This window comes from Tachysurus fulvidraco, chromosome 18 (assembly GCF_022655615.1).
Source record: "Tachysurus fulvidraco isolate hzauxx_2018 chromosome 18, HZAU_PFXX_2.0, whole genome shotgun sequence".
NCBI lineage: Eukaryota > Metazoa > Chordata > Actinopteri > Siluriformes > Bagridae > Tachysurus > Tachysurus fulvidraco.
The window spans coordinates 12,259,398-12,285,470 of record NC_062535.1 but is presented as its reverse complement, the minus strand read 5'-3'; the positions used below and the strand labels follow the sequence as shown (position 1 = coordinate 12,285,470).

At 36.1% G+C, this 26,073-nt stretch overlaps 1 protein-coding gene across 1 annotated transcript in view; it reads left to right on the top strand.

Moving 5' to 3' along the window:
• Positions 1-276: 276 nt before the first annotated feature.
• Positions 277-26,073, top strand: part of igf2bp2b (insulin-like growth factor 2 mRNA binding protein 2b) — a 47,563-nt gene continuing 21,766 nt past the window's right edge. The window contains exons 1-3 of the mRNA XM_047803283.1: positions 277-825; positions 2,193-2,253; positions 24,573-24,621. Coding sequence (XP_047659239.1) covers positions 648-825; positions 2,193-2,253; positions 24,573-24,621 — 288 coding nt within the window. The 5' untranslated portion in view covers positions 277-647. The remainder of the gene's footprint in view (positions 826-2,192; positions 2,254-24,572; positions 24,622-26,073) is intronic.

Genomic DNA, 26,073 nt, shown 5'->3' with positions numbered 1-26,073 from the left:
AGCAGTTCTGTTTGTGTGTTTTTTTGTTTGTTTTTCTTTGTTTTGATGAGCTTTGCTCTCGGATCCAGGTGTGTTAGAGGCGTGTCTCACACACTGGTCTTCCTGCTGTGTTTTATTGTGGCTCTGCAGGTCGGGTCTGATTGAATGACTGTAATAGAAAGGCATCTCATTCTCGGCGCGCGAGCTTTTTATCCAATAGGCGGTGCTTAGGCGGTGACGTTGGGACATTGCTTTCTTTTTTTCTTATTAAAAAACAAAAAACAAAAAACCTTTTAGTCAAGTGATTTAGACAGAGAGAGAAGTTGATGTCACACCGTTGTTCTACCGACCGGAACAGACCGATAATTTTATCATTTCATTTCCATCTCGGGATTTGTTCAGTCGCACCTCCACACGCGCGCGCGCGCGTGTGTATGTGTGTCTGTGTGTGTGTGTGTGTGTGTGTGTGTGAGAGAGAGAGAGAGAGAGAGAGAGAGAGAGAGAGAGAGAGAGAGAGAGAGAGTGTGAATGTGTGTGTATACGCGCGTGCGTGAGTGAGTGAGTGAGTGCGTGCGTGCGTGCGGTGCGTGTTTTTCTTTCTTTCTTTCCTTTTCTTTTTTGCTTGTTGTTGTTGCTGCTGTTGTTAATTTCCGTTCCGTGTTTGGATCATGAATAAACTGTACGTGGGGAACCTGAGTCCCTCGGTCACAGTGGACGACCTGAAGCGGCTGTTCTGCGAGTGCGAGCTGCCCGTCAGCGACCGCACCGTCTTACTGAAGTCCGGTTACGCGTTCGTGGATTTTCCTGACCAAAAGTGGGCCATAAAAGCGATCGAAACGCTATCAGGTAAGCGTCCAATTGTCCTTTTTAAAAAAAAAAATTTCATTATTATTACTATTTAAAAAACCTAAACTGACACATTGAATACCTTCTCTTTTTGAGCCAATGTTTTAGTTTTAGTTTGGACGTGAAGAGAAAATGTACTTTAAACACACACACACACACACACACACATCTGTATTTATATCTAATTCTATATCTATACATATGCATACACACACACACACACACACACACACACACACACACACACACACACACACACACACACACACACATATATATATATATATATATATATATATATATATATATATATATATATATATATATACACACATACATACATACACCCACACACACATACACACACCACACACGAGTATAGAATGGTTGCTGGTCCAGAAGCAGCTATCCTCAGGCTTATGTGTTCAAATCTGACATGATGTACACAAGTTCACTTCAATCGTCTCAGGATTAAACACCCAGACCTGAGGGCACGAGACCAGGGTTGTATCTTAGGTCCAGTTGCTTTTTGTGTGTGTCGTGTTGCTGTACAGAGTAAAGCCGCGTGCCTGGATGTGGCATCGCTGTTATTTTTTCGGTCATTTTTTGTCGCGAATTTTCTGAAGCGACCTCGCGGAGAAAACAACCCCAGACATGGTACGGAACCGTAGCCCTAACGCTCAGCTAGGTTTCTACGAGGTGGCCTGGTCATAGGTGATGTCCAAGTGACGGAAAGCGGTGAGAAACCGACAGTGAGGTTTTATGATGGGCGGCGAGGGCGAGTGTCAAAGTGAGCGGCGTGCTGCTTATTGTAGGCCCATCTATATGAACCCTGTGCACTTCTGTACAAGGGCAAAAAACCACCAAAAAACTCACAAAACAAAACAAAAAATCCTCATATCCTGTTTAAAGCTGTCACCAAACCTATCAAGTCTATTATTTTATTTATTCATGTTAACAGGCTGTTAGATTTAGTATCACAAGATGTACTTGTACACTTCATGCTTCCTTCATGCACAGGGAGAGAATGAACGCCTATGTGAAGCAAAGCGTGGTCCATTTATTTATAGGTGTTTTCTGTTTTAACTCTTTTATCCTTGATTATAGCTTATTGTGATTGTTTTCCTGCAGTCTCATTTACAGTATAATCTTTGCTGTGTATCTCATTTATGAATGTATTATTATTTTTTGCCTTATCTGTTTATCCTCACGTGTTTGTTTTTAACGTTGAAATTAAACGCGTAAATGACATGCATGCTTTTTTATTTTTATTATTATCATTATTATTTATTGACATGCATGCGTTAAATCACGTGTATGCATTTTTTTCATATAATTGCATTAATGTTTTTTTCCCCCTCTTTCAGGGAAAGCGGAGTTGCACGGAAAGGTGATCGAGGTTGATTATTCCGTCCCCAAGAAATTAAGGTAAAGTCCATTTCTTAACGTTATTCGATTATTCCTTATGATTAGATGCTCGTCTTCATTGTGTGCGCGAGCGCCCTGTTCCTTCACGTGCGTGTCCAAAATGCTGCCATTATGTAACGTGGAAAATGTAGTTTACGGTGTTTTCTTTTCATGCATGTGATAAAAAAAGTGCTTAAAACGGCTTATAAGGCATCGTAATTTAGGTTACATTGTTTAGGATTGAATCACATAGGCTATAAGCTACTCACTTCCTGTGCAAGTAGCCATCTTTCAGTACAATATACAACTGGTTATATTGAGGTGTTATGCATTATGCAAATGTAACAGAACGCTTAACGTGATCTTTTGAGTTTCCCTAAACAAAGCTGCTTTGCTTTGTTCAGCCTTAAGCTTGTGTCAGTAACCTGAGATGTATTAACAATTTAAAAAAAAAAAGAAAAAAAAATATATATATATATATATATATATATATATATATATATATATATATATATATATATAATTTCCAAAAGCAACCTGCTACTTTGACCTTTCTGTTTATATATATATATATATATATATATATATATATATATATATATATATATATATATAACAACAACACTGCAGCTTGAACTGTACCACGTGACCACCTTTACATTCCTCGCGCTCGGCCTATGGAAAACCTCGTACGTAAACAGAACGTTTGACGACGACGTCCAAATCCGCCCAGCCTACTAAACAGTATTAACAGTGTTAGCATGGGTTGCTATATGCTACATACTATTTAGTAGGCTAAATACGAGGGTTTAAACGTATGCGTATGTCTGTGTGGCCTTCACTGAGGCCTACCCGTTGTGCCGTGGCTTTTCTGTGGTGATTACACACTAAGTTACACACTAAGTTACACACTGTAGTAGATAAATATGACCGTTGAAAGACATACAGAGAAAGGGTTGCCATTTTCTCGAAAATCATTAGGGCCCAAGTCGAGAAGTTCCTGAAGCAGAGCCAAATCAGTCCTCGGGAAGCTAGCATTATGAAGCAAACTGAATATACCAAGCGAAAAAAGGGCCATATTTGCGATAAAGGTCTGTCATTAGAGTGTGTATGCGACAGCAAACAGATATCTTGAGTGTAAGGAATCGTTTCTCATGTAAAAAAAAAAAAAAAAAAGGCCTATAGTTGTTTAGAGAGAGAAGGAAGGCGATGCATATGAACACAGCAGGGACTCCATGTTTAGGCAGCGACGTTGTTTACGTAGTTTACAGCTTTCTGTAAGGAGGCTACGCAAACCGAGCACAAAGAATACGCAGTGTACGTAATGTTTAATTACCACAGGCTGTTCAAATGTTCTCATGAACCTATAGCGATATTAAACCGATTTGTTTAAGTATAGTTTGCCTTCCCACACACAAAGCTTTCACAAAAGGGATATCAGACATCAAGACGACAACAAAACAAAAGTAGAAAAATCTGGAAAATCACGTGTTATACGTGATACGTTTACTGCTGCTCGACCAAATCGAGTTGAAACGGTTTCACTTGATAAATAAAAATGAAATATTAACGTTAATGTGGTCATTTTTCTGGCTAAAAGCTGAATGATTCAGGATTTTATCTTAAATCACCTAGTGCTATTTATACATAGTTAAAAATAAAGGCTAATTTCTGATTTCTTAATATAAATAAAAATTAGAATATAATAGGAATAATGGAAATGTCATAAAGCTCAAATATATATATATAAATGTGTATGTACTTCTACATATTTATAAATCGGTTACAAAAATATATATCTATAACAATATAGTAATAATATTGACATTTATTTTTTAACGTGATATATTATAATAAGAGTTAAAATAAATGTATATCGATTAAACGATTCATTAACGCTTAGGTGATTCATTTGAACGTTTATGTAACAGGTAAATAACGTTAAATTGTATTTTAACTGCAGGCAGATTTAAGTCTTACTGTACGTGTCAGTAATTAATAAAGAATTCCAAACAGATTTATTTAGTATTTATTTAATGATTAAAAAAACAACAACAACAACTTTGCTCCATGTACGTTGCGATGAGAAGGTTGTTCGATCACCTCAGGGTTTGTTTACACTTTGAATATATCAGATTATTTAAAAAATATCAGGGTTACACGTTAATTCAGTTAACTCTGTTGTGGCTATAGAGGAACGATACACGTGAGTCATGTGATTCTCCAAACTTCTTTATCCCATGAATTTACTTTGTTATTGTCACTGAAACCAGGAAATAATTGTATAATTAGTCAACGATGGATTCTTCAGACAAAAATATTTCTTAGTTGTGGAATTAGAAAGGTTTGAGGAATGTTTCACACTTAAGCAGAGCTGTTTATTTTGGTGTGTATACGTATAAGTGTTTTATTATTATATCGTTTTTTGAACTGTGAATTCAAAGCTAATTCTAAAGGGAGGTTTGTGATTGTGACTACATATAAAAAAAACACAAATTGGTGTGCTTGTTGTTTGCAGCAAGGTTTCATTTTTCATCTTGTAGCTTAAAGAAGTCATTTTATTCCACTTTGGTAGTCTATGCATTTTTTTTGTTTGTTTTTCTATTTTTTTCAAATATTTATTTGGATTTTATTAGCCACACACACTTGGCCTCATTTAATTTATCTGTGTAGTCAATCGCTTTGCTTCAGTACTTTCATTTGAGCTTTGGTTTGATTTAATTGTAACGCCCTTATGCAGAGCACTGAAATCTGAAATGTGACTTTAAACCAGAGCGGGTGACAGAATCATTACTAAGACACGCAGCTAGTCGTTAACGGGGGGGCGTCGTGTCCATTCAGACACGTGGCCTCTCAGATTCTCTGAGTTCTCTGATATCTGATTGCAGTTTATTTTTATTTATCAATATGCATCTGGTGGCGTAAAAAGAAAACAGTTTTTTTTCTGGGGAAAAGTCCTAAAGCAGCAGGATTCGCTTAATCTGCCCCAATTGTTAGTAAACTGTGTTAGTACACAAGCTAGTATAATATTAGATCAACTAAAAACCACACAAGCCTCTTAAACACAGTCTTTTCTAATATAACTAGTAGGGATAATCTGATTAAAGGAAAAGATTAATGTGACAATGCCTCTGTTCATAATCATCCATCTTTTCTACTCTTTCTTCGACTGAGCAGCAGCTTTCTCAAGCTTTTTCAGCTCTCTCAGTATGGGCTATTTAAAAATTTCGACTCTTTGCTATAAAATCATCACATTGCTGACTGACGTGTTCTTTGACTGTCTCGCTGTTTCGTACACCAGGAAAGTACTGTGTGTGTGTGTGGCAAAGAGTTTTGTCAAGGATATTTCCTTTTTTTGAAATGAAGGTTTTATAGTTTGGTTTTTATTGAAAAACTTTAGAGAGAGAGAGAGAGAGAGAGAGAGAGAGAGAGAGAGAGAGAGATGGACACAATAGAAAGAGATCAGTAGAAAGAATGCGAGAGAGACAGCAGAGAAACTATTATATGGAAGTCTGATCTGGAGAGAGAGCGATAGGGGCAGTGGCAGTCGATAAGCCGTGTTAAGAAACAGTCAGATTGGTAGAGAGAGACATTGTATAAGCTGTTTTACAGAGAGAGAGAGAGACATGAGCCACACTGTGCCGCTGTGTTCGGTGGACCTGGTCCAAGCAGCTCAGCTCCGTCTGACTGTGCCGTTTACTCTGACAGCGGGTTGCCAGATGGCACGTGGTGTGTGGTGCGCACCCAGAGCCCGTCACTTGCTCTCTTTGCTGTCCCACCTACACCACGCCGGCGCCTTCTTCAAAACCTGCTCATGCTCTTTTCCACCGCTCTCACAGCCCGACCAACACACAAGCACGTGGCCCGGCGAAACCCGCTTCAGATGTTAACGTCTTGTTTTCAGAAATCATTCAAAATCATGTCACTAAGCATCTATACACGTTAAATTCATACACACAACAGAGAACACACTGTTTTTTTTTTCTTTGCAAAAATCAGAACATTCGATTAGACAAACAAACTTACGTCCAAAAAAAATTCACTTCATGTCATGACTTTGTTACATGTCATTGTGACACACAGCCTTCTTGCTTTTATTTAAGATGCTTGAAAATACAATATGCTAACATTTTGAAATGTTATTAAATTGATTATGAATAAAAATTGCACTAAACAATTCTAACGCCACACAATGTAGTCTCAAGTGTGAGCTCTGGTTGCCAAGCAACATAACGGACAAAAATTACTGTATTCATGGACAAAACAATGGTTTAATTGTAAAGGTTTTATTGGATTAAATACTGGTGTATACATTAATTATCGCTGTGGATCACAGGTGTGTGTAAATGAAGAATTTGTCAAGTACAACTCAGTTTTATTAATAAAACTAAACAAAAGTTCTGGCATATAGGTAAAGTTTCAACTCTTGGTGTCGAGCATCTAAAGATAGCACAGAGTTATTGTTGTAGACAAGGACGCTGCTCAAGGTAACAAATCTGTCCTCTGACTGCTTTCTGAGTCATTATGAACATCGAGAGGAAGCTTTAATTGACAGTTAAATAGTCGTGTTCACGATACGAGCCGTGCGTCAGGACACATGCACTAGAGCATTAATGAAGGAACAGGAGAAGGAATGAAACATTTATTTAGAAAAAACATCCGGAAATGTGCTTGTTGCTATGGTTTTAATTGGACTTCGTGACAATATTCCATACCATTGTAATTGTTATATGATACACAACAACATGGCCTATCAGTTTAACATTATTCATTCCAGACCCTTACATACATCTCAACATTATCATGCTGTTTTTGCGGATTCTTCCTCAGTTATCTTCAAAACCTGTCAGTCTGTGTGTGTGTGTGTGTGTGTGTGTGTGTGTGTGTGTTTTTATTAATATTGCTTATGCAAATAGCCTTAGAGTGCTTGAATTGCTGCCATGGCAATGAAATGATCTCTCTCTTTTCTCCACCCAAGCTCCATCATCAGTGGGTCCCTGGTTTCTTAGTTCCATTTGAGTCTTTTTTCTTTTTTACATTACATTATGGCCCTGTTAGTTCTTTATTGGTGAAAAACTCTTGGAACAGTTTCAGAAGATTTTTCAGCATCATGCCAGAAAATCTATCTGATTGTGTCCCGACTGATGTGAACATAAGGATGTACTTTTTACCTTAGGTTTTCTTCCTAAAGAAGGATTAACAGTGTTGGGATAGACACAGGACAGTTGTGTGTGTGTGTGTGTGTGTGTGTGTGTGTGTGTGTGTGTGTGTGTGTGTGTGTGTGTGTGTGTAAAACCAAATGCAGCCATATTGGACTGGTGGTGTGAATGAGACTCTGGTCCCGTCATCTCATGTCATCTGATTCGTTGGAATTCTGTCACTGAGCACATGGTGTATGTAGAATTGCCAGTGAGAACAGCAGATGCGTGCTACACACACACACACATACGCGCACACACACACACACAAGCAGGGATCAATCTCAGATCAGATCTGAGCTAAACTGTTGTACACAAACGTAAAGGTAAACTCCGGTACTTTTTATCCTGAGCCTCAGTCCATCACGTGTGTATTGTGTGTGTAAACAGTACAGACAAAAACGTTGATACACTTATGTGTGCTGAGAAATCGGTTCACACACAACCCACTCACACTTGTAGTCTAAGGGCAGCTGTTTAATCTTGTTAATAAGCGTTTAACTTTGTCTACACTATATAATGTGAAAAGGAATTAATGTTACTGACGTGTGAGTTTTAACAATTATCACAATAGGACGATACAGTAAAAAGTAATAGTGGGAATTTTTTTCACCTTACTGAATGTCCATGCATCATCGCTACACACACACACACACACACACACACACACACACACACACACACACACACACACACACACATATTGTCACAAGTTACTGTTGAGTGTGAACTGAGTTGTGTGTAATAAGACAACTGGGCTTGTTTCTAGTATGCACCTAGTATACGATATAATACAAAAAACCCAGTTCAATACACTTTCATTTACAGATCAGTTCATACAATTTATTTAATTTCATACAGTTTACTTGAGGTCATACAATTCATAATTCAGTCAGTACGATTCACTTCATTTCATATGATTCACTTTAGGTCATACGAATCATAATTTAGTTCATACGATTCACTTCAGGTCATACGATTCATAATTCAGTTCATATGATTCACTTCAGGTCATATGATTCATAATTCAGTTCATACGATTTTATTCCGTTTATACGATTCATAATTTAGTTCATAGTGATTCAGTACGATTCACTTCAGTTCATATGATTTACTTTAGGTCATACGATTCAATTTAGTTTATAGAATTCATAATTAAGATTCATAAGTCTTACGATTCACTTCAGATCATGCGATTTGTAATTCAGTTCATATGATTCATAATTCAGTTCATACGATTCTATTCAGTTGATTTGATTAATTTCCAGTCTTCAGGACAGCAATGTTGAGATTTGTTTGGAATGGGAGCTTTGTTGCTGGTTAGTATTTTTGCAGAATTGCTGTATTTACAAAAAATAAAATAAGCAGTTTTAGCATTTTTAAAACAACTGATGAAACCCACAGTGCTTCAGAAAAGCTATGTTTTTTTGTTAATTTTTTAAATTGCAATACCAAAATATTGGTTTGCCTTTTTTATACAAACATATTCTTTGTAGGGCTCCCAACCCCCCCCCCCCACCACCACCACCACCACCACTGCCTTTGTGTCCGATATAAAGCACCGTCTGTAGCGCTCCTTTCTCCTGCATATCTCCTTTACTCGCTGATGGTCAAGGCTGAATGCCACGTGCAGTTGTCTCTGCTTTAAATCCTTCACATTTTCACTGTGAATCATTTCCCTTCGATGATATGAACGATAGCACTTATAGCATAAACACCTATAGGCACGCCGTTCTCTCATCTTTGCTCCCTCTCACTCAGCAGCATATTGTTTAAGCACATGTAAACCTCGTGCTTCCAAAAGTGCCACATTTTTTAAAATGTTTTTGTTTGCATTACATTACAGTAGTGGAGATCAAAATGAATGACGAGGAGGAAGGTGCTGCTTCATTTTCTGTAAGGTGCCTGGATCTGAATGAACCGTCTGTGACGTTTTCTGTAGTAACAGATCGATCGTACGGATTTGTATTTGTATCAAACAAAGTGACACAAATACAGATGTTTATTTAACATTTACGGAAGAAGTCTCCAGTGTCGATGATTTGTAAAAGTCAGCCGTTTTTTCCTGGGACAGTTTACAGAATCGAGATTTTTTTGTGGTTTCGGGGATTCCTGTAATTCGTCCCACAGACATTTTACCCATTTCACAGCATTAAATGTTACAAATGCAAACGGTTATAAATCATGACATTTTCATGAAAAACAAATCCTAATTGGTTAGTTGTTTCTGTGTATAAAAGGATAATAGGACACTTGGGTGCATGCTGTTATAGGAAAATAATCCATCGCTAAAGCATGCGTTATTTTTTTGTAATAGAATATGCCGCTGTGTTTTATACACAGCTTAGTTATTAGAGTTTCCAGCCTATTTGACTAGCCACTTTAATTCAATCGGTTTAAATGCTTTTCTGTTTCTATAAATGAGATGAGACTCATTGAGCGTGGTTCATTTCACCAGATGACCGCAATACAAATGTTACTATTCAGCATCATGTGCTCAATGGTCCTTCAGCATAGTCCTGTACTGGCTTTATACCCTGAAGCGTTTGGCTTAAGGAGGGCTCCTGGGTTGCTATGGCAACCCCATACCTGATGCCTGATGATACAGTGTGTGTGTGTGTGTGTGTGTGTGTGTGTGTGTGTGTATAGGTGTAGAGTGTAAAGTGAGCGTTTGTGATAGGCAGGTATGTATGAAAAGGGGTGACCCTATCAGCATAACATGAATACATGGTGGGGAAATGAAAAGCAGTGACAGTGTGTGTGTGTGTGTGTGTGTGTGTGTGTGTGTGTGTGTGTGTGTGTGTGTGTGTGTGTGTGTGTGTGTGTGTGAATTAGAAATGGAAAGACATGATGAGATACTCAGAGAGAGAGATAGGGAGAGAGGGAGTGTCCTTTTTTCTTGGGATGATGAACAGGTTTCAGGACTGGATTTGCACGGTGAGCCAGTTTTAAATTTACTTAAGCTTTCAAACATGCTAGAGCCTTTTACACTCACATACCTAGGGCTGAGCTGTGGAAAAAAGAGAGAAGACAGAAAATGAAAGGAGAGCAAATAAAGGAATGGTATAAAACGGTAAAGAAAATAGTGAAGAGGAGTGTACGGGTGGGAGAAACTACTGAGTCCTACAGCGTGTACCTGTACCGTGTGTTTAAAAGCACCGCAGCTGATTGGTTGGTTTATCGTATATCTGTCATCACCTGGTGGAATCCAAAACTCAAAGTCAACAGTGAACAGTCTTCAATGGAAACATCTCTGAGCTTAAACCTCAATATCAAGCATATAGTCTTAAAATATATCCATTTTCAAAAGGTTTAAACTGATGTTTTCTCGATCACACGGTACGAAATGCGGTGAAATGCTTTTGTGATGGTCTGATTCTTTTTAGAAAAACATAAAAAATAATGCAAAATACTAAATAGAATACGGTCAAAAGGGGTATTTAAAAAAGAAACAGAATACCATGAAATCAATGAAAATAGAATAAGATAAATATAAAAATAAAATCTAAAAAATTGCAACGAATGCTAATACGTTATTAATGTTTTAGATTGGATTATTAGTTTGAATGGAGCGGGAATGCAACTGTTCCTATTAAAGTGGCCTGTGGGTGTTTAAGGACCTGTAAATTTCATTGTGACTGGTATGTGGTGTGTTTCGATTGTGGAGTTTATTATTATTATTATTATTATTATTATTATTATTATTATTATTATTATTATTATTATTATTATTATTATTATCTGTCATATTTTGTGGCTTTGGAGCATTAAACCAGGAGCTGTCTGTTCATATACTTAAAGTAGAATTGTATTTTTTTTATGTATCATGTAAAATATCGAAAAAAAGAAATATCGTTTTTCAGCATTTCTATCATAAAGTCTAATAAATCAGATTTGTTCTGAAATCTATAATAATTACAATACTTTACAGGCTTTGTAAATAGTTTTATTTATCTTGTGTGTGCAGATTAAAGTCTAGGATTTGCATAAAATGAACGCATTAGCTTTTGAAATACTTTGCGTTTATTTCTAATATGTTTATTGGCGTTATTGACTTTGGGATTGTCTAATGAAAGAAAGAAAGAAAGAAAGAAAGAAAGAAAGAAAGAAAGAAAGAAAGAAAGAAAGAAAGAAAGAAAGAAAGAAAGGAGTTAAAGATGGTCAGAGAATGAAGGCGTGTAGGTTTCATCCGAAGCTGTGAGGTATCAGTGGATTAAGGACACTAATCCTGGGTGGTGCTCCTCATGCTGTGGTTGTCAGTTGAGAATCAAGATTAATCAAGATTGTATGTGTGTGTGTGTGTGTGTGTGTGTGTGTGTGTGTGTGTGTGTGTGTGTGTGTGTGTGTGTGCAAAAGAGTGTGTCAGTTTACGCCTTTCTAAAATGTCAAGTCTCTTTGGCCAGCTGGGTAAATGAGCGTCTGATATATTCCAACTAATAGCACACACACACACACACACACACACACACACACACACACACACACACACACACACACACACACACACACGTCTTTTAAAAGTAGCATTTTAATAGAGATACTGGAAGATTTAATATCCGAATACAGGTAAATATGAAGGTATCAATATGAAGGAGCAGTTGGAGTGTGTGTTGACACCCTGAGGGATGTGTTGTTACAGGAAAATAACCAACAATGAGACGGTGTGATAAAAGCCTGCTACAAAGCAGTTACTCTTGTCATCCAACAGCTGATTAATATCTAACACCAGCACACCCTGAATATTTCTTATTCACAGCGGTTAGACAGGCGAGAGTTAAACGTCACATATTTTGTGAAGAATTGTTGCTCTGTTGTGGAAAACCCATGAAACCTGTTAGTTCACCGTAGTGACTTAGTTACTGCTTGTGTGAAAACAGCTATGGACATTCACTCAGTCCTTTATCATCTTTCTTTTATTGTTGAAATTAATAGAAGAGCAAAAAAAAAAAAAAAAACAGAGTTAGAGAAATGGAGAAATCAGCATAGATAGATAGATAGATAGATAGATAGATAGATAGATAGATAGATAGATAGATAGATAGATAGATAGATAGATAGATAGATAGATAGATAGATAGATAGATAGATAGATAGATAGATAGATAGATAGATAGATAGATAGATAGATAGATAGATAGATACTTACTTTATTTGTCCCAGTGGGAAATTCACAGATTCTAGCAGTATCCACAAACTTGGGAAATAATTCATGCAATAAACACTTTAAAAAACATTTAAAAGTAATACATTTAAGGAAAAAATCATAAATGTTAATAAAGGTTAAAAATGTTGATGTTGGCTATAAATAATATAAAAGAATAGAACAATAAATAAATTAATTACAGCGAGCAGTTAATAAAACAGTCTTTATTTAGAAATTTAGATCCAAAGCATTATTATTATTATTATTATTATTATTATTATTATTATTATTATTATTATTATTATTATTATTATTGTCCATCTGTAATGACAGAATGACAATAAATTGCACTGAGGGAAAAATTGATTTCAGTGATTCAAGATGGCCGCCTCATAATGTTGTGTTCAGTGTTTTTTTCTCTCATAAACAACAGGAAGTCACACTATTTCCTAAAGCATATCGGCGAGTGTGAGTCTTTGTGTGTGTTTTGTGTGTGTGTGTGTGTGTGTATGCCATCAGTAAAGAAGTGCATGGGCTTTGAAAGAGATATTTACAGAAATGTTGTTAGCTACATTAGCGTACATGCAAATGCGAGTGTGTGTGTGTGTGTGTGTGTGTGTGTGTGTGTGTGTGTGTGTGTGTGTGGTTTTGAGTGGAAGACCTTAGCATTAGGCAGGCATCAGTAACTGGGTGTATGATATAGTGTAATATTCAATGCTAGCAATGTTAAATTCTCATTATTAGCATAGCGCAGTATTTCAGAGCAGGATGTTCATGTACAGTACTCACTCATGCTTTAGAGAGCACATAAGGACAGCTGTCTATTACAAATTCATATTCTGGATAGATCCCAAATAGTGAGCCTCTGCCAAGGCATGAATGAGATTTGTGCCAGGAGGATTTTGAAAAATCAGGATTGTTATGAATGGTGTATAATTTCATTTTAATTCAGTTTCAGAATGTTGAAAATTCATGTTCAGTGTCTCAAATTCATTCAACTCAACTATTCGATTCGATTCGATTCTATTGAATTCTATTAATGTTTATAATCAGAAATTAAAATTCGATTCACAATAAAAAATTCTCCTTGAATATGATGGAAATTCAAATTCAGTTTGATTTTCCGTTCACATTTCAAATGGAAAAAAAAAACCTGACAGAATTGGATTGGATTGTAGGAATAGGATTGTAGGAACAAGAAATCAGAGATAAGCATTTTAAAAACTCACTGCAGTATCGTAAGCCGTGATAAATTACCAGTCGGTTGAAAGAGAGGTAAAAAAAAGCAGAATGCAGGATGAATCCTGTATTAACATGAACTTCATTCTGTATTTAATATCACTGCTAAACCCTGTTAAAGTGCTGCTGCTGTGTTTACGTCATCATGTTGAATGATTATCAGAGTAAAGACAAGATTTATCTTAATTAGACAAGAGCAAAATACTGGTTTTATAATAATAATAATAATAATAATAATAATAATAATAATAATAATAATAATAATAATAATAATATAGAGGAATAAAAATACAAAACTCTTCAGTGTGCGTTTTCATTGAAGTTATGAACCAGAATAGATATTTATATATAAACTATAATGTGTTAAATCACTATAAATATTCAGATTCTGATCATTATAATTATGATTATTTTCGATGGTACCGACACAATTTATTCAACTTACACAACACTATATGAAATGATGTAACTCCTGATATGATCAGAATACTGATGTGTTTACTAATATAAGTTTATTATTATGTAATGTTTTTTTTTGTATTTTATCAGGGCAGTATTTTCCTAATAATTAATGACAGCTTACAGCATCATGATCTATGTAATTGCTAAGATTGTTAAGATTGTATCAATAATTCCCTCATTGAGATGTTTATTCACTACAACACACTCACCGTTCACTTTATTAGGAAGACCTGGACACACGTTTACATTCATGCAGTCAGCCAATCACGTGCAGCAGTGCGATGCTGAAAATGTAGATTTTTGTTGTTGTTCAGAATAGAGAGAAAAAAAGGGTGATATTCAGAAAGTTGAAATTTATTAAATATTAAAAAGGGTGATATTCAGAAAGAAATGTATTAAATATTACTCAGATGGCTACTAGTAATTCAGGGAGGTTTAATAATGATGACTGTGTTTTTTAATGTAGCAGAAGGACTAACATTGATGGGATTTTCCAGCTGATGCCATTTAAGACTTTTTTATTCACCCAAAATTTATTTTCATTTATTTACAACCAGAGAGTCAACTGTAAAATAACATTTTCTGGCTTTTTTTTCTTTACATATAAATTTGTAAATATTTTCTCCGTGCGGTGAAACAAGATATTTTATTTTATATTATGAAAAAATTGCTGTTTTAGTGACTAAAATAAAATAAAACCAGAATGTAAAAAAATAAATGAATGTGAACACAAGGCTGATCGATAGCAGGAATATGTGAAACATCATCTAACAATTATTAAAAAAAGAAAGAAAGAAAGACTCTATGGTTCATGGCTCATTACAGTCTCTATGGTTGTAAATAAATTAAAATAAATTTTGGATGAATAAAAAAGTCTTAAATCCCAACTGGAAAATCCCATCAATGTTACTCTTTCTGCTACATTAAAACACAGTCATCATTATTATTCTGTCACGTTACTCTTTGCGACTGAGTTCATATTCTTCCTTTATTTACCCATAACAAATCAGCCTTGCGTTCTTCTCTTTTTTCCCTTATTTTGTCCAACATTTAATTTTAATTTGTTCGGCCATCCTCATTATTGTGCAGTTTATTTCCTTACTCCAATTTATTTCCTTCCTGCAGTTATTTTCTAATTATTACATTTTTGTTTCTTATTTTATTTAACTTTAAATACCTTTAAAATACCTTTTTGATTTTAATCTCAATTATTTTCTTTCTAACGTTGTCTTACTGTGTATGATTGTGTACGTGACAAAATTAGAGTTTGATTTATGTTTCTTTTTGCTCTATGATGTTGCTTTTTGTACTTGTTTTTTTTTTTTTACTAACAGGTTTCTCTTCATCACTTTTGAAAGTCAAAGTCTATTTCCATGTTCAGTGCTGATAAATAGTTTAAATAAAGGCACTGGATGAGAGTCCTGACTGCTGCTAATAATCTCAATCCTGTCAGATTAAAGGAAGAGCCACGTGGCTCGGTGTCCAGAACAGATCTTTTAGTGTAGTAAGTCAGTGTGTAGAACCGCCATAGCTCCAAATCTATATACTGCTGGAATTACTCTCTCTCTCTCTCTCTCTCTCTCTCTCTCTCTCTCTCTCTCTCTCTCTCTCTCTCTCATGCTCAACTGGTTGTTCCGGTAGTTGAAGCGAAGGTGCAGTCAGATCAGGTTCAGTGTGTGATCCCCTCTGCTGCAGGATGATGATGATGATCAGGAGTTGTAGCTTGTTTCTGCTTACAGCATGAATTTATTAAACTGTGCGAACACGTGTCTGGTCTGCATCAAACCGCAGCACAAACCAGGTATCCGACTTTTTCTCGTCTTAACACAGTGTGGTATTTTGATCCGGTTTTGGGTGTGCAGTGCTAAACTAAGTGTCTTTAAAACAAAGTCTGGTGTTTGTTCAGCTGGTGTTCCTTGGATTTAAAGTACATGTTATCTATATGGCTTGGGTCTACAGCGTTGTTGATGTTTTAATCAGACAGATTCGAAGGTTGTGGTGGTGGGTTTTTTTTTAACCATAACCGCAATCCAGAGTACAGGTGTGTTTTTTTTTTCTACTTGTTCTAATGTGTTTGTTTCTATAGTAACAGATAATTCACAGGGACCGTTAGTTTGCTAAAAAAAAATCAATAAAATATTTGTTGTCAAATCTGACATACTGCTTGTCATTTCATCTGTCTGTCGGTGTGAAACAGACAGAAATCATGGCTGTAAGGCTGATCATTTGCTTGCATCACTGTGTTGGTTTGTGTTGTGAGTCTGTGGTAAAACAAGAGCTTGAGGGATTTGGTTAGATTTAATAAATTCGAGTGTCACCCTGAACAAAGTCATTAGCAGTTAATACAATACGAGCACCTCCACTCGTACGAGTATTAAGAGCCATTATGTGTACAAGCAAACACTTCTACAGTCACGTCTAATTTCGATTATACGCTCAATGTCCACTTTATTAGGAACACCTGCACATTCATACTGGTATCATGTGAGAAATTCGTGTGAAAGCAGCACAATGCATGTAGGATAATGTAGGTACAGGTAAGAAATGTCCGCTAATGTTTATCTCAAGCGTCTGAATGGGGGAAAAAATTTGATCTCACTGACTTTGTGGTATGGTTGTTAATGGCAGACATTTAAACTGGTTTGGGTATTTATGAAACTCAAAAAACACTGAGCAAAAAAGGACCCCAACACATCGAACCTTTAAGCAGGTGAGCTTGCAGAAGAGTTTCCTTACATTAAACCAAGAACAGGAAAATGAGTTGGATATCAGCTGAAGTTAAAAAAAAAAAGACAAGGCAATGTTTATTAACCTGAGATGCTTGTCTGCTTGCCATAGCTGTAAAGAGCGGTTATTTCAGCGATCACTGAATCAGTGTGTATTAATTCTTTATCCTTTATCTTGACACATCTTGATCAAAGCTATTGCCATCAGAATACGTGTCTCTGAATATGATTATATTGATTATAATATTTTAACTTTATTCAGATTCAAAATTCAGTTCACTTTCAAAGGCTTAGTATGACTTGGTTACACTTTTTAACATGATTGTTATTATTATTATTATTATTATTATTATTATTATTATTATTTATTATTAGTAGTAAATATTTAATGAAACATTATTACATTAAACATTACATTAAAAATTATATACTTTTTAAAAATGTATTTATCTATTTCATTTACAGTATTTTCCGCACTATAAGGCGCACCTAAGAGCCTTAAATTTTCTTGATTGACTGTCCGACCATTTCCCACTGACACAGGGACGTAATACATACACTACGTATGCTGGCAGATATAAACCAATCAGAGAACATTACGTAATACATACAGTATGTACGCTTACCTTCGCCATGCCTCCGGGAGGTATACTACCGGTATGTTGCAACATTTGTTTCTTCTTAACCATTATGTGCTCCACACTCCAGTCCAGTAGGTGGTGGTAAATGCACCTTAAGTTGGTTTGCCATCCGCCAATAAAAATCAGATGCTTACGAGGCACAATTCAAACTACAGGCTATCAGTTACACGGTTGTAAATGGGAACAGAGCAGCTGAAAGAATTCAACATCAATGTATCTATGGTTCGGAAGTGGAGGAAGCGACTTTGATGGATTTGTGGGAGAAGATTGATTAAAAAATAATGTGTGTGTTGTTAAATAGTAGAATAAAGTTCAACTAAACTCACTGTTTTGCTTCGGTTACCTTTTTTTGTGGACCGTATATTTTAGCATGCGCCTTATAATATGGTGCGCCTTATGTATGGGTTAAGTACAGAAATAGACCCTGTAATTGAGACTGCGCCTTATAATCCTGTGCGCCTTATGGTGCGGAAAATACTGTATTTTTTTCCATTGCAACTTTTAGACCCTCTATACCATTCATTTGTGTAAAAGGGACCATAACAGGATCACTAGATCCTGGGTGGTGGACAAATCTGGGTGTAGAAATGTTAAGCTGTTATTTTCTATTTCTGCATAAAAAAGTATCAGCTTTTAAAAAATCACCCTGAAATTAATACATTTATCAGCTGATTTACTTGAGAAAGCATTACTCTTGTTTTATTAACAAAAAATATATATAATGTGAATTGACAAATCACTCCGAGTACCAGTATCTTCTGTTACAATCCTCCCATAGCGTCGCACCTTATATCCTTATCCTTTTAGTTATTTTAGCAAAATTTCTTGTTATTAATGTCTTGTTATTAGGTCATTAAAACATTTAACAGGGTGTGTAATAAGCACTCTGGTGTGTTCTGATGATGTGAGTATGTACAAGAGCATCGCTGACATTTTTACAGCTGGAGTCTAAAACCGATTTGATTCGCCTTTGTGCGTTTCCGTATGTCATGTCGAGCTATCCAATAACTTGATCAAAGCATGACATTCAGTGTGTTGTGTGAGGAAATCACAGGTTTTAGACCTCTTTAGACAGACTGACTTTCGTAAACTGCAGGCAGACGATAATTAAAAACATATGTTAAGTACAACATTCGTTCTGTGCCTTTACGGGTTTTTTTTTTTATAAAGCAAGAATATCAAAAAAAAAAATTGTTTTCTCATCATTTTTTGCTGTTTTCCATGTTGTAGAAAAAGCTCAGCAGCTAGGAACTGAAGGAGTCTGGCTGTTATTCTGAAATCATTTTAAAAACAGCAGACGTAAATCCTGCTGTGCAGTTGAGAACATTACAGTGCATTAAGAGTAATTACTGTTTTGGAGTAAAAAGCAAAAGCCACTGAGTATTTAGTTCAATCGCCATCTCTCTCTCTCTCACACACACACACACAAATATATATATATATATATATATATATATATATATATATATATATATATATATATATATATGTATATATATAAAATCAATTTGTGTAACTCTCTTGGATTTGAGGTAATGTCTGAGCTTTCTCGTACAATGAATATTCGCTCGAACAGTTCTCTGATCTCGGATCAGCATTAAATCAGTTTCCATGTGCAGCACAGGGAAGTTTTCTCACTTTTTTCAATAATATCAGGGCTTTCACACACACACACCCCCCACTCTCGAGCACACTGTGCTGAACAGCAAAAAAACCCCACATATATTATAGATGAGAAAAAAAAATCACATATATTATGGATGGGAGAGAGTAATGCAGCATGGATGAGTCATACCACACTATGGTACACTATGGAGTCTCACACCTTTATCGTTTACATTCTTTATACAATAAAAGATACGGATTTACATTTATGATACGCACTTTTCTTTAAGTAAGCAAATATCTAGTGAGAATTTGATACAGAGGATGAGTTACAGTCTGATTTTCATAATATTTTAGCAAAATTTTCCTCAGGAAGCTAATAATATTAGCAATTACTGAAACTACTGCTGGTAGTGCTGATGTTAGATCATTGTTTAATTCTTAACTCTAAATATACAATCAATTATCCATTTTCTGTGACCGCTTGTTCTGTGTGTACTTTAGTTTACGCCTGTTTAGGCCTGGACATAGCAAATAGCAAGAATCAACAGTATAAGCTGTCTAACACCAGAGGCTAATGCTAATAGACCTCTCAGTTTAACGAACGATTATTCAGTATGCTTTTCTTCTTATGTCTCTTGTATGCAGCATGTTTTATAATTCTCTGATTCTAATTTTAAGAGAAGGTTAATGCAAGTGGAATAGTAACCTTGGGGAAAGAGTTGCTCATAAAAAATGATAATGTTGCTAACAAAAGCGAGGATATTTAAAACGAAAATGTGGAGAGATTGTAGACTGCTGCTCTATATGACTGCTCAGTGTTAATGGGCTGGAAAGTTAATATACAAATGAGAGCTTAATAAGGACTTTATTAGCAATTCAACAAGGTTTCAGCTTAAATTGAAAAATCAGAGCCAGGGTCTTTTTTTTAGGGGTATGTTGATTTTCTGTCTTACAGAAACTTTAGCACTTATTTCTTATTCCATTAGGGCAAAGCAAAGATGGTGTGTTGAAATTATGACCTTGTCAGTGTTCTTCATAACACTATTCTCTCTCAAACCGTCCGTAATAGATTTTTTTTTTTTTTTTTTTGCAATAAGCGGCCTTGTTGGTTACAGACAAATTGAAAAACCCGGTATCTGTGCGCTGGTAACATTCTCCCAGCCTCCATGGATTTTGCATTTACAGACAAAATGTATTCTGAGCTATTTTAATAAGTATTTCTTTAGAGACTTGAGTATGCTCTTTCATTTTTGTCAAAAACCCAGCGAATGTTTGCTCATTATCACGCTCCCTCAATACGTGTCTAATTTCCACAAAAATGCTGTATTGCTCTAATCGGTGATATATTGGCTTGCCATTTGTCCATTACATTATGAAGATGAGCTCGGGCATTTTGTGTTTGTATTTATAGTCTTAATATAAATTTGAAGCTCAGCATAGGGTATAATAAGATTGATAGCTCAGTTGCTGATCAACATTATAGACAGGAGAAAAGTAAAAATAGAAGAGAAGAGCTTAAGAGGCAATGAATACAAGACTGTAAAGCAGTCAGATTCAGGGCCATGCATTGCAAGTAGTATCTACAGCTTGCATTATAAAGTTGTCTCTTTAACAATAGCATTTGGAAGCACACAATGTAAGACTTTCATATGCTGTAGTAGTATAGTTTGCCGTCCCTGAAGTAAAAGGCCCCTGTGACAGCATGACAATGCACCTATGCACAAAGCAAGGTCCTTAAGGACATGTTTTGACAAGGTTGGTTTGGAGTCCTGACCTCAACTCCAGTGAACACCTTTGTGATGAGTTGGAACTTTGACAAGGTTTGTAATAGCAATAGCTATTAAAGTATAGCCATTGCTGTAGTTAATTATTTAATTAAATGGTTCAGTATGTAGATGAAGTGAAAGGAAGACTTTGAATGAATGCCCATTAGCAGTTTAGATACTGTAGTGGAGAGTAAAGGAAGTGTCCCAGATGTGGGTGAGTATGGTAGATACTAAAGATACTGCCATCTTGTTGAGAGCGCAAAACAATGTGAGTTAAATCATAGTAATGATCATGGCAGGATAAGTACATAAGGTTTATAGCTCAAGCTAATTAACACTAGCTTGCTACGCATTTAAGTTACATTATTATAGCTAACACTGTTAGTTTGAGTAATCATTTCCAAGCAACCAAATGGCAATATTGAATAACAAAGCTTGACTTCGCAATGCTGTCTGACTAATGAATAAATGTGGTATAAGCAAATATCTATCCAGGGGGTGAACCTGAAAAGCTCTTATAAAGCTTCTCGTTTGTTTGTTACATTATATAGAGCTTCTGAAAGCTGTGTAGAAATCTGATGGAAATGCATCATTCTGGTCTTAAGTCATTTGCAGCTCTTTTACTGTATTACAGTTAGGATTTGGGAAAGTGTGGCCTTTCTGCAGCAGTCCAAGATCCCTTGTGACACTATTTGGGTGGCTCAGTGTTTAAGCAGCTAGTGGTTGGAAAATTGCAAGTTCAAATTCCAGGGCTGCCTGAGAGCCACGGTTAGTCCCATGAGCAAGACCCTTAACTGCTTGTCTGTGTACTTGGATGGTATCCAATCGTAAGTCACATGGAATAAATGCCAAAAAAATACATGGAAATGTATTTGGTCACTCTTTCTTTTACCCTCAGCCTCATTTGGTTCCACTGCAGATTTTCTGGTCTCTTATGGGCTTATGGGCTTATGAGACAAAGCAGGAAACCGGGTTAATTCAGCTTAGAGGTGTCTCTGGAACTGGGGGTGGGGGATCCCAGAGCGGCACCTTAAACAAACGTAACATATTCACGAGACGTAGGATATACCCGGGTCAAGAGTTGGCACAGAAATTTCTGGCTACTTGTTCCTGTCACAGAAGTCTCCTTTAAATCTCTTTGGTTTCCAGTTAAAGACATCTTTCCTTGTTCGGAACCTTCCTCAGATGTTGTAAAGCTAAATAACACATTTCCTTAATAGAGTAATCACTTGATAATCTACCACATCTGTCATTTAGTTCTGCTTGTGCAAGCCTCAAGATGAGAGCAATTTGAAATTTAAGCGAATTTGCTACTCAGTGGCTCAATTGGATTAGGATTGGAGAGGTTTGTAAGCCTTGGCTCTACTTTTAGTAGCAGACATGCAGCAAGCTCCATGAGGTTACTGCAGGAGCAAAGCAAAGCTGTAATGTCAGATTTTTTTGCCTGTGTTGCACAATAAATTAAATAAAAAGTAAATTACCTTTTTTTAAGTATTGACACGGAAAGGTTTTGAATCCAGTGCTACCCTGACCAGGATAAATTGGCTATTGAATAAATCAATTTACTTTAAAGCCTTTTTGGTTTCATTTGTAGCTCCTTAAGCATTTACTAATGGTAGATTTGAGAGAACGCAACAAAAAACCAGAGCGTTAAACAGTATACGATCTGACGCAATGTAAACAGCATAGAAAAACATGTATGAAAAACGAAGTGGAATATTTCTACACCATACTGTACATGGCCTAAAGTATGCAGACACCTGAACATGACCATTTGAGGGTCCTTCACAAAGTTTTGTAATGTCTTTTAATGCTGTAAGTCTTCTTCTATGGATCTAACTGAAACAATGAGTCCCAAACCTGTTCCGGCATGACAATTCACCTGTACACAAAGCGGCATCTATTTTAGAAGCAGTGACACACAGAGTCCTGAGCTCCACCCTACTGAACCTGCTGAACATCTTGTCTGATGAATTTGAACAAAGAAATCTAGTTTTTAGCAGACGTATTTAACAGCCTACCTTCATGCCGTCTGTCTATTCAACCAGAGACACAAAAGCATTATCTCGTCATAATCAAACCATTCCTTTTCAAAAGTATGAAGTAGAGCCACTTGCCAAGGTGATTCTTATATTACTATGATAATAATGGTAAAAAAAAAAAAACGGTATCGATCATGGCTGCTCAAGCACAAAGAGGCTGAATGAACCAGGAAGAAGTCAATTCAGTTTCTTTGGCTGGTTTAAAGCGAGTGGCTGAAATAAAAATAGTTATGATTATGATTCCTTAATGGTGTTACATAATGTCAACTACTTCTAGTATAACCACATCCACCTCAAACTCAGCCAGAAGAAAACAGCACATGAAATTGATGGTTTATTAACCACAGAATCTGTAGGTGGTAGTAGAAGGGTATTTGCAAAATACACTTGCATTAAAGCTAACAGTGAGCAGTTAGAAATAAAATAAAATTAAGGTAAATTAAATAAAAATACTTAAATATTTATTATTATTATTATTATTATTATTATTATTATTATTATTATTATTATTATTAGATTTTTTAAGGGAAGAATATTTACATTTTTCCCTAGCTTGTACAGATGAATTTATTTTTATTTGATCTATTTCTATTAGATTTTTATTCTTTTTTTATTCTACTTTTATGAGCCAGACATTTGAAAAATATTTTCAGTTTAACCCAAAAATTCCCTTTAGCCTCAGTTCACAGTTCTTGGTGCTGTGTAATTATGAGCTGTATTTGCGTTGTCCTTTGCAAAAGGTAGCAGTTAACACTCCGTAGTTTAGTACGATGTGAGAGGAAATAAAGCTTTTCTAAAACCTTTTCTCTAAATAACATCTTCTTCACTTCCTTTAGACCTATGGTGATTCATTCCAGATTGACTATTTCCTCAGCCACAGTTTTCACTCATTTGATCATGCTCGAGTCCAGCGGTGAACAGTTCTGTTTCTATCAGGTGGCATCAGTGCCAGGTTTCTCTTGCTCTGTAGACCTGAGGTGATAGAGGTGCAGTAGTTGGCACATGTCTGATCTCATTAAGGTGATGTAGGCTTGTGATCTCGTTACGGCCGATGATGTAATACGCTGCAGATGAAGTCTTAGGCCATTTAGGGTCAGTGTGTTGGCACGTAGCTGTGCATTTAGTCTGAGAAAATATCCTCTTAAATATCAGCCAGTGCTTCTCAGGAAGAACTTGCATGTGGGAATACACTGCCGCGTTTTACTTCTCTTTTATCCAAGTACAGAAATCAAAGTTTCAGGAAACGAGTGTGAGGCAAACAAGTGTATTCTATATTCTGTACATGGGAGCCGTGTTCCAGCTCTTCCTCTAGTCCTCGGACATACATCACGAAAAAGTGTGAACCGTGGCTCTGTGCTGAATTTAAATGAATAAGGAGGAGCCGTACTTCATTCCTCTGCTAATTAAATCATCCAGGGCTATGTTGACATAAAACGATGTTGCTCCATGGTCCGTTGAAAAAGTCAATATAACATACAATCTGATCTAACTACTATACCTCTGTTTTTTCCTCAGGAGTCGTAAGATTCAGATCCGGAACATTCCCCCTGACCTGCAGTGGGAGGTGAGTCCCGCTGTGTCTCGTCAGCATACCAGCTTGATTTCAAAACAAACACAAAACTCAACCTGACTGATCGCTATCTATTTATAGTTGATACATCTAGATCATCTAATGTTTATGCTCTGTAAAGCTGCTTTGAGACCATGTCTATTGTAAAAAGCGCTATACAAATAAACTTGAATTGAATTGAATTGAATCTAAAACGTCCCATTAATCGAAATTCTGTACCTAAAAGTGAATTACGGCAAAAAAATCAATGTTAATTTTTTTTTGTGGGAAAAATGTTCTGTTTGTTGTATGTATTATCGTATTAATAGTATAGCGGTAAAAATGTTTCGTCGGATGTTTTATTTGTGCAGAAGTGAATTCACCAAACAGTCCTCCAGTTAAATTTTGGTGAGTTTAATGTAGGGATTTTAATTTAAGGCGACAAACTCAATTCTTTAGGCCACGGCGTGAACAAAGAAAGTCAATAAATTGGTGAACTACATGTGATGAATATTATCATATTACACATGTAACAATTATTAGAATGCTCTTATAGGGACGAGCTGAAATAGTTGAATCTGAAACTGAGAGCACAAACGTAATGAAGGATGAAGGATTTGATGTCTGCAACATCGGCATCGACAGCATCCAACTCTGAGTCTGGATCAGTCAGGAACGTACCACAGACCCCAGACTCAGATGCTCAACCCAAAGCTCAGACTAGTGAATGGAATCCTTTATACAACCCCTAGTACTTAGTGTGGTGCTTTGGGATTCATTCACATTTATTTCAATAGAGATTATTATGCAGTTTTGCTTATCAGATGGTGAAGTAAGATTTCATTACACAATTTATAAAAGCACGCCAAACAACTTCAGTCATTTCTGACTCACTCAGAACAGACAGGATTTTCAGCACGCTAGTTTTTGTGAACAAGTAGTTCTGTCACTAGAAAACATCAGTACACACTGTCGGATCACTGATATTAATGCTATCGGTCTCCATACATTTGTGTTGTAACTTACATTATTTAGCAGACACCCTTATCCAGAGCGACTTACATTTTTATACAACTGAGCCGTTAAGGGCCTTGCTCAGGGGCCCAGCTGTGCCAGCTTGGTGGACATAGGAATCGAACCTACAACCTTCCGATTGCTATCCCAACACCTTAACCACTAGGCTACCACATCCCAGGCTAACTTCACTACAAACTTGCCACAGCTTTCTGATCCAGCCATGAAAAAGATTCCAATACGGTCTTCTTTTATTAAAGGCATTCGTAACGTGAACCTAAAAAAATCTATATATAATAGAAACATAGTGATTTTTAATTTCTTTTTTTAACTTTAGGACACTCTGTATGAATAATAACGTTTCTAAATTCATTCATTTTATTCCACAGATCTATTAAGTTCTCATGCCTGACTGGTCTTAAGGTGTAGATTAATTTTCTATAACCTCGGCCA